General features: G+C 36.7%; 2 protein-coding genes across 2 annotated transcripts; both read right to left on the bottom strand.

The window, feature by feature from the left end:
- Positions 1–2,658: 2,658 nt before the first annotated feature.
- Positions 2,659–4,832, bottom strand: LOC109167614 (7-deoxyloganetin glucosyltransferase-like). Its single transcript, XM_019316662.1, has 2 exons — positions 4,256–4,832; positions 2,659–3,721 (listed from the first exon to the last, which is right to left on the bottom strand). Exons 1-2 carry the CDS (start codon positions 4,752–4,754, stop codon positions 2,775–2,777), a joined length of 1,446 nt encoding a protein of 481 aa, XP_019172207.1. The 5' UTR covers positions 4,755–4,832; the 3' UTR covers positions 2,659–2,774.
- Positions 4,833–10,288: 5,456 nt separating this feature from the next.
- On the bottom strand, positions 10,289–13,090 carry LOC109167612 (7-deoxyloganetin glucosyltransferase-like). Its single transcript, XM_019316660.1, has 2 exons — positions 12,534–13,090; positions 10,289–11,357 (listed from the first exon to the last, which is right to left on the bottom strand). Exons 1-2 carry the CDS (start codon positions 13,033–13,035, stop codon positions 10,411–10,413), a joined length of 1,449 nt encoding a protein of 482 aa, XP_019172205.1. The 5' UTR covers positions 13,036–13,090; the 3' UTR covers positions 10,289–10,410.
- Between the last annotated feature and the right edge of the window lie 618 nt (positions 13,091–13,708).

The following is a 13,708-nucleotide window of genomic DNA, read 5'->3' on the forward strand; positions in this document are numbered from 1 at the left end:
CTTGAAAAGAATTCATCCATTTTGAACTCGGGGCCATTGTCACTGCGAAACACTTTGATTAAAACACCAAACTGAGTGAGCACATATGCATGAAATTGTTTGATAAATTGTCTAGTTTCGGATTTACATTTCATCAAATGTACCCAAGTAAATCTTGAAAAATCACCTACTATAGTTAAGAAGTAGTATTCTCCTCTTAAGGAACAAATTGGGAAAGGTCCCCATATATCAACATGAACTAGATCAAAACTAGCTTTTGAATGTGTAACACTTGAGGGGAATGGGGATCTTTTATGTCTTGCTAGATGACATATATCACAAGCCATGGGCTTCTTATTTGATACATCAATGCCACTGAATAGATGTAGCTTATTTGTGGGGAAGTGTCCAAGTCTTTGATGCCAGGTTTCCATGCTAGTACTTTGCATGACATAGCATTTTTCAGTCACTCTTGGTGGTTCTGTAAAGAAATATAACCCCTTCTCCTCTCTAGCTATACCAGTTGTCAATCCATGATCCTTCTGAATTAAGCATTGTCCAGACAAGAATATTAGTTTGCGGCTGTGTCATGAAGTAATTTACTCACAGAGATTATATTGAACTTGAATGAGGGAATGTGCAGTGCTTCCTTTAGCCATAGATCATTATTAATCTTCACATCACCTATATGAACAACAGATATACACTGTCCAGTAGGAAGATTTACTTCAATTCCACTAACAGATTGGCAATTAGTAAGAAAATCCATGGAACACACAATATGATTAGTGGCTCCCAAATCAATAATCCATGTGGAAGAACACAGTGAGAGAGAATTAATATATGTTCCAGGATACTTGCCTTCATCATTGGTGTGCTCATCAAACTTTGGAGTTAGGGAAACTGCCGCAGCATTTGTGGAACTAAATGCCATTGGAGGTGGCTGGTTTGTCTGGTTCTGAATCATAGCAAAGATCTTATGCAATTGTTCATTAGAAATTCCCAGATCCATTGAGTTATTCATGGTTGCAGCAGTAGCCGGTTGTTTTCCCTTTGATTTGTATCCCGGTACCAGGAGGGTAGCCATGCTTCTTATAGCATTTGTCAATTGTGTGGCCAGACATGCCACAATAAGTGCACTTTGCCTTAGTTAGATTTGATCTTCTGCCATTGTAGGAGTTTAGTGCAGCTGATACATTTTCATCACATGTGGATCTTTGTAATGCATTTGAGTGATTAATCTCCAGGCCTCCTAAGTTCAAGTTGGTTAAACTAATTTGTCTCTCCAATTTCTCTGCCATTACAAAGATTTTATACACCTCTGGCAATAGATCCAACACAAGAACATTTGATTTCAAATTGTTATAATCCTCATTTAGGCCTTGTATGAATCGGATTACCTAATCCGTATCTCTTTCAATTCTTATTTGAACCGCTAAGTCACATGAGCACCTTGGATTGCACTTGCATAATGGGATTGGCCTTAGCGTGTTTATCTCCTCCCAAAGCGTTCTGCATTTTGTGTAGTACTCATTAACAGATAATGCACCTTGCTTCAAGCTATAGATCTCACTCTGTAGGATCGAAATACGCTGAGCATCCTGTTGTGAAAATCGTTTCCTAAGATCTTCCCATATATCTATGGCTCTGTCAAAGTGCATCACACTTTGAGCAATAGATGGATGCACAGATTTGAAGATCCAAGAACAAATTATCAGATTGCAGCGCCTCCATGCTCCGTACTGCAATTGATCTCTGCTTGGTTGTGGTCTGGTTCCATCAATCAACGACCACTTGTTCTTGACTTCTAACGCAATCCGCATGGATATGGCCCAAGTTCCGTAGTTTGAGCTTCTAGTTAGAGGCGGACTTACGAGGATCGCATTCGGATTATCATTGGAGCTGATGATGAGAGGACTCTCTAGTTCCTCTGTGATGTAAGTTCTTTGCTGTTGAGCGAACAAGTTCCTTTGCGAAACAGTCTGTGGAGCTGCTTGTGGATTGGTGTGAACTGGAGATCACGTATTTGGCGTTGTGGTGTGTGCTGCTCGACTGGAGTCTTCAACGCCGGAGACGACGGCGGCATAGGTCGCAAATTGCCTATCTGATACCATATTCGACATTATTATGCTTGAAGTGAAATGAATGGAGAGGAAACTAACAGGAAAGGAAATGAGTTGACCTTCATTATTGAATAATATCTCACGGTTACAAAACAAGAAGCTAATCTGTTTATATACAAGGAGTAGATATAACTAACTCCTGAGGTGTGAAGGGACCTGAGTGCTCTTCAATATTCTTACTGCTAACAGCCTTCATTTGTTCCTCTGCTTTGTCACCCTCATGCTCCAATATCAAAAATAAATATATAGTGATACGCTCTACTAATACATGATTAACTTGCCCACAAATACAAATATATCTTCACAATTTTCCATTATATTATACACCGTTTTGACAAATGTTGGCCACCACTGAGCAGTAAATACTGATTTCTGCCAAAAACAATTTTTGTCAACCTGTGAAAAATGACTTCCCACCAAATTACCTTGTTTTCCTAAATCAAATGAAAAATGATTTCCATTGACTTGATTTTCCAAGCACATCCAAACTCTGAAAACTGAAAAATGATTTGAAGAAATTATTTTCAGTGATTTCCAACACACCCTAAAAAGAAAATGTTGCAATACAATCATATTCCCTTATTTCAAAAATAAATATATAGTGATACACTGTATTGATACATAATTAACTTGCCCACAAATACAAATATATCTTCACAATTTTCCATTATATTATACACCATTTGGAAAATGTTGTCCACCACTGAGTAGTACTTCCCCAATCAACTTATCCAAATTTAGAAATGATGAGCCTCCAACACTAGTAGCCACCTCAGCTCTTTCCTTCCAAAACAATGCCTTCTTCTTCACCTCTCTACCATTCTCTCCTTCCATCAACTCTCTCACCACACTCTCAACGTTCTCTCTCTTCACATCATTCTCTATCTCCAAACCGAGCCTCCATTGCGAGCAACAACAATAGCGGTTTATCGGTTGGTCGGCGAAAAACGACCAACAGACCATCGCCATTCCAGCGCTCATACTCTCCACCATAGAATTCCACCCGCAATGGGTCAAGAATCCTCCGACAGAAGGGTGGTTTAGTACTTGTTCTTGATCGCACCAGTTGACTATATAGCCTCTGTCCTTGACCGCATCCATGAACTCGGGAGGGAGAATTGTGGACCAGTCGCCAGATATGAGTTCTGGGCGGATAATCCACAAAAAATTCTGCATGCTTTTACTCAGTCCCATTGCAAACTCGACCAACTTTTCTGGGTCGGTAACTGTCATACTCCCAAAGTTCACATAAACTACTGATTTTGGGATTTTAGTATCCAGCCATTGAATACAAGTGGAATCTTCTTTCCATAGATTACATTCGATTTTGTCGATTTCATCACTCTCTGGTAATCCGTGGAGAAGCATTGGGATGGGGCCGATAGTGTAGACCCGATGGAACATAGAGGACAATGTCTTGCACACCTCGGGCTCTAACTCATCAAATGTGTGAAAGATGAGAGCTGAAGCTTTGTAGCTTTTTGAAGCTACTTCAGAAATGATATAGTCAATGAAGGGGTCATTTGGATCTGTGGACCAAGCTGTGGTTGGGATATCACTCAAGGGAATACTTTCGACTCCAGGGATCCAATCAATAATATAGTCACCAAAATTGGCATCTGTATTGCAAAAACATATATTTATCATGAAGCATTTATTGGAGGATATCTGATATGATCTTAGATCTAGGCACCCGCCCTAAGCCCAATGTTAGAAGGACCCCTAACTTGGTTTTTACACAACCTTAAAATTATTATTTAATATTATAATTTATTTAATCATTAATTAATATATATGGTATGTTCAGGTGTCAACATGCGAACTAAAGGAATACACAAAAAGTACAACTTCGCGACTACTACACAAATGCACTACACCTACTACATGAATGCATCGAAATTACTGCACGAATGCACCGTGTTGTTGTGCATTCATGTAGTACTTATGGTGTTGTGCATTCATGTAGAAATTACAGTGCATTCATTTAGAAGTTCGTGGGTTTGTACGAGAAAGTTGGTTTCCATTTGAAAGCAACTATATGTGTGTGTGTAGAACTATTGTTTTTACTTTACCTTGGACCTATAAAATAATAGACGTAGCAGGTATACAAATGGATGGGATGTCATAAGCTAAGAGAAATTATTTGTTAACACCTTTGTTTTTGGAAATCTTGTCACGGAGGTCAGAAGAATATATGTGCATCAAACTGGCGACGGCGCTAATCGGCCAAAACAATACTACCGGAATACCGAGCTCCTGGGCAACCCCAACAGTGAACGCCACAAAAGTATCAGAAACAACACAAGAAACTGGAGGAACATCTGACGATCTGTTCAGCCTATGAATCAGCTCCATGAACGGAGCATAGCAATTCTTGGCCGTGGAGAAGCAGAGGTCGGCCACGTCGAGAGCGGTGTCGGGATTTTCCCGTGAGGGAAGGCCGTCGGGGATGGTTTCGAAACGGAAAGTGGGTGATTGGGTGAGAGGGAGGAAGTTTCTGGCTTTCATGATGTGGGTATAGTTGAGTTGAGTGAGAACATAGGTAATGTGAAAGCCTCTGTGATGAAGAAGCTTGGCTAGCTTGAGCATGGCGGATATGTGGCCTTGAGCTGGATAGGGAATGCAGACGGCATGTGGCCTTTGGACCTCCATCTATCTATCTTTCCCTCTCTAAGCTTTCTTTAATTTCTTGTTTCTCGATATGCATATATGTTCACTTCAAGCATACTTATATACGCAAATTATTGGCCAACCATCTTAAGTTGCTCCCTTATAAGATAAGGGAGATTGTGAGATTAAACTTTGGTGGAGATGATATTGGCTCTTTGTGCTTAGACTAATTCTGCTTAGGCTAATTATTGTGTAGCTGCGTGGACTATGGTCGAAAACAATATTGCTAAATTTTATGTGTTAGAATAATAAAATTTTAGAGTAAAAATAATGTACATTATGTATTATAATAATGTACATTATGTGTTAAACTAATGTATTTTATGTGCTAAAATAATGACACTTTTGGAATAAGATAATATAAATTATGTGTTAGAATAATGTACATTATAATTTATAAAAATTTATATTGCAACGAGTCACATAAAAAAAAGTACGTTAAATAACGTCATTTTTGAACTGTGGTCCACATAAATATGTAAACCACAGTCCATATTGTACTTATATATTAGCGGGCTAGTTGTTCTAACATTCATCTTACTAATGACCTTGTGATCTAGTGAGATGAAGTAATTCTCTCAAGTGGAAGATTATATATTTAACTTTTTGTGCTTCAGTAAATTGATAAAGTGGTTATGAACAGATACTACAGAATCAGTAATATTTAAAAAATTCACAATTTTTATTTATGTAGTTTTCGTCTCGTACAGATCAACACGTGAGAGGGGAGGTTTAAGCGCCAACCAATTATATAATAAGCGTCAAGTTGATTTATTTAATCTATGTTTGTTAATATTATAAATGAATTTTCTAATAACTACTGCCAAAGCTCGCGGCTACAAATCTTTAAATATGCATAAAGGCTCAATGATATTTGCTCATAACATTTTCAGACAGTTTTTCTTGTACTCGATGTTTTAATGGTTGAACCTTACTACATGGAATTCCTCATCTGCCCTTCTGATGCATCGTCCGTTCAAAATTCGGATGTCTCCGACTTGTAAAGTATAAAAAGATTATTAGCTTTTTACTGTAGTCATATGCTGAGCTGACAACCCATCTCATACCTATTGTACTTCTTTTTCTGACAACCCATACTTGCATTTAATGTGAATGTTTCTTCTTTTACGCCATTGAGGCTTCAACTCACAACCTCCAATATGAGAGTCTAACATGGATGCCATCTGAGCACAAGGTACTTGGCCAGTTTATTTCGTAAGCTTTCGAATATCAAACGATATTGAGCTGGAAGAGCAAAATTTCATGGCGATGATAAATGAAGCCAGAGAGGTTAGTACTTAGTAGAGGTTTATGCATATATTACCGATCTTATTCAATTCACTAAAATACTAAAGCATTATATTGCGTGAACCACTTTCAAAAGCGGTGGAAACTGAGAGCTCCGGCGCCCGAGCATACCTATGTAAATCCGAGCTGAGAAAGCTCTGGACGCTATTTATGTGTGTTGCTACGGCCAGGATCCTATGGAAGAAGAAGATCGACGGCTGCTGTGCATCCTGATAGTGCTTTCAGATTTGGGCACTAGAAATAATTTTTTAAAGCTGGCCAGCTGCATCTATGTTCTACTTACATTTATTTTAATTGCATGGTGATAGTACTTTGCAAATCTTTTAAGAGCTACTTTGATAGTTTAATTTAGATGAAAGCTTCAACTTTATTCTAGCTCGTGTATAAGCATTTAGCTGAGCCTTTGTATAAATTTATTTTAGTCCTGTCTACCTCGCCGACGATGGCTCGTCGAACAACGAGAATGGGAAATGGGAAGCCATGGCGGTTCAGGTACTCTTACAAACATAGAAAGACCAAAATGTTCTTGGATTACACAGCCTCTCAATCGAAATACTAACGTGGACTAAAAGTGGAACACGTCCAATAGCAATGATTGTAATGTGACAAAATTAATTAAGGTGGACTAAGATTAGATACGTCCATATAACAGTAAGACCAAAACTAGAATTTACTCTTTAAACTTTAAACTTATTTTTTAATCCATTTAAATATAGTTTATGCTTAGCTTAATCATTCATTTGAATGAATTAAAAAGCCTGCAATGGTTTCTTTTAACCCCTATCTGCAAAAACCCTTTAAATATAATTAAAGTTGCCATCTAATTAAAACGTGTTCCAGATCCAGATCCATGATAATGACGGGTACAATACTATAATCCACACAGATTTTATTTGTCCCATTTGGTGGTCAACTTGAATAAATTTTGACATAAATTTCATTTATAATAATTTCAATTATATATTAACGAATCACACTTCAAATATTATTTATTTCACTTTAATATATCTGATCTGATAGGAATATATGGTATGCATACTTTTTTTTTTTTTTTTGTAAATGTGGTCCGGATCTTTTCCTGTTCGTTTAACAGTTCAGGTCCACCCGATTAATCTTCATTCGCTCCGCCAATCTTTCTAGTTGTTGATTTTTCCGATCACTTTACAAAATTGGATGCTATGTGATCGGAAATAGCGACAAAAGTTTTTCCGGATATCAAAAGTGGTCGGAATAGTAACTTCCCCTGCGCGCGTGTGCCAGTAATGCTGCACCGCCACGCCAAACCGGTTAATGGAGAACTTAGCATATCTCCCTATTCTGATACTATAAATAGAGACCTCCTTCAATCAACAAAATAATTCAATTTCATAGACTTAGTACACTTCCCGACTACAATAGAGCCAGCCTTCGGAGCTCCTTAATTATATTCTACTTGAATTGTACTAAGCTAAGGATTCAATACTATCAATATAATACTTATATTTTACTTGACTATGGCCCTGTTTGATAAAATGGCTGTTAGCTGATTGTGTTAATTAGAGGGTATAAATAGTTGATAACAATAGCTGATTGTAAAAAAGTGTTTGGTAAATTAGCTGTTAGTTGATAGCTGTTTGGTATAATTTCTTTTCCCAAAAAGCTAATTGAAAAAGTTGCTTGGAGTAGCTTTTTGAATTTTAGCCTTTTGGAGTTGCAAAAAGCTAATTAACCAAACATTTGTATTGATATTTTAACTAAATCAAACAATTAATAGTGGTCAAATAAGTCAAAATTAGCCTATAGGCTAATTTTTTACCAAACAAGGCCTATGTATTTCCATTATATTGTTATCACTATATGCCTAGCATATATAGATCCAGTACTTATTAGAGCATCCACAATGGTTGGAGAGAATTGTGGGAGAATGTAAGAGTAATTAGGAAAGAGAAGATGGGAAGGAAGAGAAAAAAGGAAAAAAAAATTGCAAAAAAGAATATTTTATGATTGTCAGGCGAGAGGCGCGCCTGACGCGCCCAGGGGCGTGTGCAGTGCGCTGGGCGCATTGGTGACAGCCACGCATGGCTGTCACCACTGGTATAAATTGTGGTAGGTCCCACAAATTCTGAATTCTCCCCAACCTTTGCAGGAGCAACTCAAATTTCTCTCACCTACGCTCTCTCTCTTCCATGTAGATAAAGTTTTCTTGTGTACCGTGAAATCTTCTTTGGTGTGGATGCTCTTAGCACTATCAATTACAAATGACATTTATATTTTTAATCTTTTTTTATTTATATTTCACTTTTAATTGTTGACGTATTTGATATAAAATTTCACTTTTAGCCGCCTAAAATAAATTTCATGCGACCATTATATTAAGGGTGTATTTGGAAACCAGAAAAAAGAATTTTGGAAATATTTTTTTTAAATGAGTCATTTTTAAAAAAATTATTTTTATTTTCAGTGTTCGGTTGCATTCCATAAAATTATCTTGATGTGTTTGATTCATTTTCTAAAAAATGAGTAGTTGTATAATTAAACGTTTTAATTTTTTTATTTAGAATATAAAAATATTTATAATAATATTAAAAATAATAATATTTATTAAAAATTAAAAAGAAAAAAAAAAACCTCTAGTTTCCCGTTGAAACTAGTAAATACTGGTTTCTGCCAAAATATTATCAACCTGTGAAAAATGACTTCCGCCAAATTACCTTATGTTCCTAAATTAATGAAAAATGATTTCCGTTTGTTGGAAAAATAGCATTAAAATGACATTTTAAGTGGTTATTTTGTGGTCGGGTCAAAGTAGATTCGGGTTCTTCGTAGTGAGACGAAGAGATTGATATATTATACGCTCAAAACAGATAATGGGTGAATGAGATATTGTTTGGTATCCGGAAAAACCTTTGTTGCTATTTCCGACTACTTTTTGGTATCAACTTGATTTAAGATCACTTTCAGGTGGTCAAAAATTTCATAATTTCCACTAGTGACTATTTATACAAGAGTCCTTTAGAGGCTTATTGAATTGTATAACATAGAGGCTCTCTCTTGCGTGTGCAAATCAAATCCCAAATTGGAATCGAAAAGGCTTGATTCAAGCTTGAGTTGGCAGGCCTTGCGGGTTAATTCATGCTAACTTTCGATATCATTTTTCCAAAGTCACTTGAAAGTTGGACCTTGGTCGAAAGTTCGACCTTGGACCTTGGTCGAGAGGAGGTCGAAAGTTAGACCTTGGTCGAGAGTTGGTCGAAAGTTCGACCTTGGACCTTGGTCGAGAGTTGGGTCGAAAGTTCCTCGAGAGGAAGCCGAAAGTTTCTCGAGAGGAGGCCGAAAGTAACACAGCTGGGACAATACTTGTGGGATTAAATTCATCCGTTACGGAATTAATTGTCTATTAATTCTAATTTTAAAATTTGAATTTAATATCACTTAATGGTGGTTGTTTCAGGTGTTACAAATCATTTGTTAAATGCCAACTTGAATGCTATTGATCCTTCATTTCCTATATAAGAAGGGAGTTGGACAGCAGATTTTTTGACACACAGTGAACAAGAACACAACAAGAGAGATACACACTTGCACGTTTTTCAAAACTCTGCTTCTACTCCTTTCTTTGCCTAACTGTGTTCAAGGCTTTGCTCTAGTTCGCCGGGTTCGTTCGTTTGGGGCTCAAACGTCGGACCGTAGCACGTTTTATCCTGGGAAACCTAGGCCACAACGCTTCTAGCACTTTTGGGAGGTGGCAAATAAGGTTTTAAGGAAAGAGTGATCTCTTGACTCGCACTAAAAACCCTATACCCATACATGAGCCATCTTTTCCTTCTTTCGGTTTTGGATTATGCTTATAAGCAAAAATCCTCTCTCTATTTGAATTAATTGTGGATTGGAATTATAATCTGAGGATTATACGTTCCAATTTTGGTTGATATATATATTTGTATATCTTTTCCGTAGATATATATGTATATATAACCGTGGCGATCTGATTTATATATATATATATATATATATATATATATATATATATATATATATATATATATCGGATATATATCGAATAATATTTTATATACTTGTGTGTGTATATATAAATATTATTTTGCGATATTAAATCGATTTTGGTTTATTATCACCAATACCGTTGACTTGATTTTCCAAGTAAATCCAAGCACGTGGAACTAAAAAATGATTTCTAGAAATTATTTTCCGTGTCTTCCAAAACACCCTAAAAAGAAAATGTTGAAATACAATCATATTACCTTATTTCAAAAATAAATATATAGTGATACACTAATACATAATTAACTTGCCCACAAATACAAATATATCTTCACAATTTTCCATTATATTATACACCATTTGGAAAATGTTGGCCACCACTTAGCAGTACTTCCCCAATCAACTTATCCAAATTTAGAAACGATGAGCCTCCCACACTAGTAGCCACCTCAGCTCTTTCCTTCCAAAACAATGCCTTCTTCTTCACTTCTCTACCCTTCTTTCCTTCCATCAACTCTCTCACCACACTCTCAACGTTTTCTCTCTTCACATCATTCTCTATCTCCAAACCGAGTCTCCATTGCGAGCAACAACAGTAGCGGTTTGTCGGTTGGTCGGCGAAAAACGACCAGCAGACCATCGCCACTCCCGCACTCATACTTTCCACCATGGAATTCCACCCGCAATGGGTCAAGAATCCCCCGACAGAAGGGTGGTTTAGCACTCGTTCTTGATCGCACCAGTTGGCTATAAAGCCTCTGTCCTTGACAGCATCCATGAACTCGGGAGGGAGAATTGTTGACCAGTCGCCAGATATGAGTTCTGGGCGGATAATCCACAAGAAATTCTGCATGCTTTTACTCAGCCCCATTGCAAACTCGATCAACTTTTCTGGGTCGGTAACTGCCAGACTCCCAAAGTTCACATAAACTACTGATTTTGGGTTTTTAGTGTCCAGCCATTGAATACAAGTGGAATCTTCTTTCCATAGATTACATTCGATTTTGTCGATTTCATCACTTTCTGGTAATCCTTTGAGAAGCATTGGGATGGGGCCGATAGTGTAGACCCGATGGAACATAGAGGACAATGCCTTACACACCTGGGGTTCTAACTCATCAAATGTGTGAAAGATGAGAGCTGAAGCTTTGTAGCTTTTTGAAGCTACTTCAGAAATTATATAGTCAATGAAGGGGTCGTTTGGATCTGTGGACCAAGCTGTGGTTGGGATATCGCTCAGGCGAATACTCTCGACTCCCGGGATCCAATCAATAATGTAGTCACCAGAAATGACATCTGTATGCAAAAACATATTTATCATAAAGCATTTATTGGATATAATGTAGGCGGGCCCTAAAGGCAATCATTCTGCCGTTATATCGTGCACCACAGTGCATAATCGATTATGCATCGCGCATCAAAATGGCTCCGTTTCTGCAGTTATAACAGAGTGACACTACAGTGTGTCTAAATCGACACTGTCTCACGTATTATTTTTATATTATCAAATGAAACTGTAATTATTTCAAAATGATACTGTATTTGTGGTGAAATGAAACTACAGTATATATAAAATGAAACTGAATAACATTTCACATATTTGAGTGTATATTGTACAATGAAGCTGTAATTATATTAAAATGATCATGTAGTTGTGTTTTAATGAAACTATAGTGTATATAAAATAAAATTAAATAACATTTTCACATATTTGAGTGTATAAATATTGAATGAAACTGTAGTTATATCGAAATGAAACTGAAGTTGTGTTGAACTGAAACTGCATTGTATACAAAATGAAACTGAAGAATAGAGTTTTTTTTGCAAAGATTCTGTTTCTTTTCATTAAACAAAACGACGTCGTTTTGATGCGCGGTGCATGATCGATCATGCACCGCGGTGCACGATATAATTTGCGGCAATCATCATGGTCCACACAAGTTGTGTTGTGTGGACCATATTTTGTCTACTGTAAAATAATGTACATTCAGTACAAAAATAATGTACATTATATTCAGAAGAGGTACATTATTATTTAATATTATAATCCATTTAATCATTAATATATATATATATATACATATATATATATATATATATATATATATATATATATTATACAAATGCACCAAGTTGTTGTGCAACCATGTAGTACTTACGGTGTTGTGCATTCATGTAAAACTTATCCTGTATTCCTTCAGAAGTTTGCAAGGGAAGCTAATTGATTCCCATTTGAAAGCAACTAATGTGTGTGTGGAACTATTATTTTTACTTTGCCTCAGACCTATAAAATGATAGAGTTAGCTTAATCTAATCTACAAATGAATGGGATGCCATATATATGTGTGTGTGCACGTGTGTGTGGAAGAACTATTGTTTTTACTTTGCCTCATACCTATAAAATAATAGGGCTAGCCCTGATATGGTATACAAACGGATGGGATGTCATAAGCTAAGAGATATTTTTCACACCTTTGTTTTTGGTAACCTTGTCACGGAGGTGAGGAGAATATATGTGCATCAAACTGGCGACGGCGCTAAGCGGCCAAAACAATACCACCGGAACACCGAGCTCCTGGGTAGCCCCAACAGCGAACGGCATAACAGTATCAGAAACAACACAAGAAACCGGAGGAACATCCGACGCCGTACTGTTCAGCCTTTGAATCAGCTCCATGAACGGAGCATAGCAATTCTTGCCCGTCGAGAAGCAGAGGTCGGCGACGTCTAGAGCGGTGTCGGGGTTTTCCCGTGAGGGAAGGCCGTCAGGGATGGTTTCGAAACGGAAGGTGGGTGATTGAGTGAGAGGGAGGAAGTTTCTGGCTTTCATGATGTGGGTATAGTTGAGTTGAGTGAGAACATAGGTAATGTGAAAGCCTTTGTGATGAAGAAGCTTGGCTAGCTTGAGCATGGCGCATATGTGGCCTTGAGCTGGATAGGGAATGCAGACGGCATGTGGCCTTTGAACCTCCATCTATCTATCTTTCCCTCTCTAAGCTTTCTTTAATTTCTTGTTTCTCGATATGCATATATGTTCACTTCAAGCATATTTATATACGCAAATTATTGGTTAAGGACCTTGCAGTCCAATGACATCAAGTTGGGGAGATTGTAGGATTAAGCCTCAGGTTTGAGAAAAGTAATTATGAACAGATATTGCATTGTAATAGAGTCAGTAGTATTCAAAAATAATGTACATTATGTATTAGAATAATGTATTTTATGTGTTAAAATAATGAAATTCTTTTGGAGTAAGATAATATACATTATGTATTAGAATAATGTACATTATAAATTATAAAAATTTATATTGCAATAGTCACATGAAAAAAAAAAAAAAACGTTAAATAACATCATTTTGGAACCATGATCTACATAATTATGTAACCCACAGTCTATATCGTACTTATATACTAGCGGGCTAGTTGTCCTAACATTCATCCTACCAATGACCTTGTGATCTTGTGATATTAAGTACTCCGTAACTTTTTCAAATAGGAGATTATGACTTTGACTATTTATACTTCAATAAGTTGATAAAATGACTATGAATAAATAATATATTGTAATAGAGTTAATAGTACTAAAAAAAAAAAATCACAATTTTTATTTATTTATTTTTCGTCTAATACAGATCAACACGTGAG

This window comes from Ipomoea nil, unplaced genomic scaffold (genome assembly GCF_001879475.1).
Source record: "Ipomoea nil cultivar Tokyo-kokei standard unplaced genomic scaffold, Asagao_1.1 scaffold3169, whole genome shotgun sequence".
Classification (NCBI taxonomy): domain Eukaryota; kingdom Viridiplantae; phylum Streptophyta; class Magnoliopsida; order Solanales; family Convolvulaceae; genus Ipomoea; species Ipomoea nil.

Bases quoted from the DNA above. Each gene is read 5' to 3' on its own strand.
- LOC109167614 (XM_019316662.1), bottom strand. From the start codon at position 4,754: ATGGAGGTCCAAAGGCCACATGCCGTCTGCATTCCCTATCCAGCTCAA. The intron at 3,722-4,255 runs GTGTTAACAAAT...TTTGCAATACAG, and splicing joins CAAGATTTCCAAAAACAAAG to ATGCCAATTTTGGTGACTAT.
- LOC109167612 (XM_019316660.1), bottom strand. From the start codon at position 13,035: ATGGAGGTTCAAAGGCCACATGCCGTCTGCATTCCCTATCCAGCTCAA. The intron at 11,358-12,533 runs GTGTGAAAAATA...TTTTGCATACAG, and splicing joins CAAGGTTACCAAAAACAAAG to ATGTCATTTCTGGTGACTAC.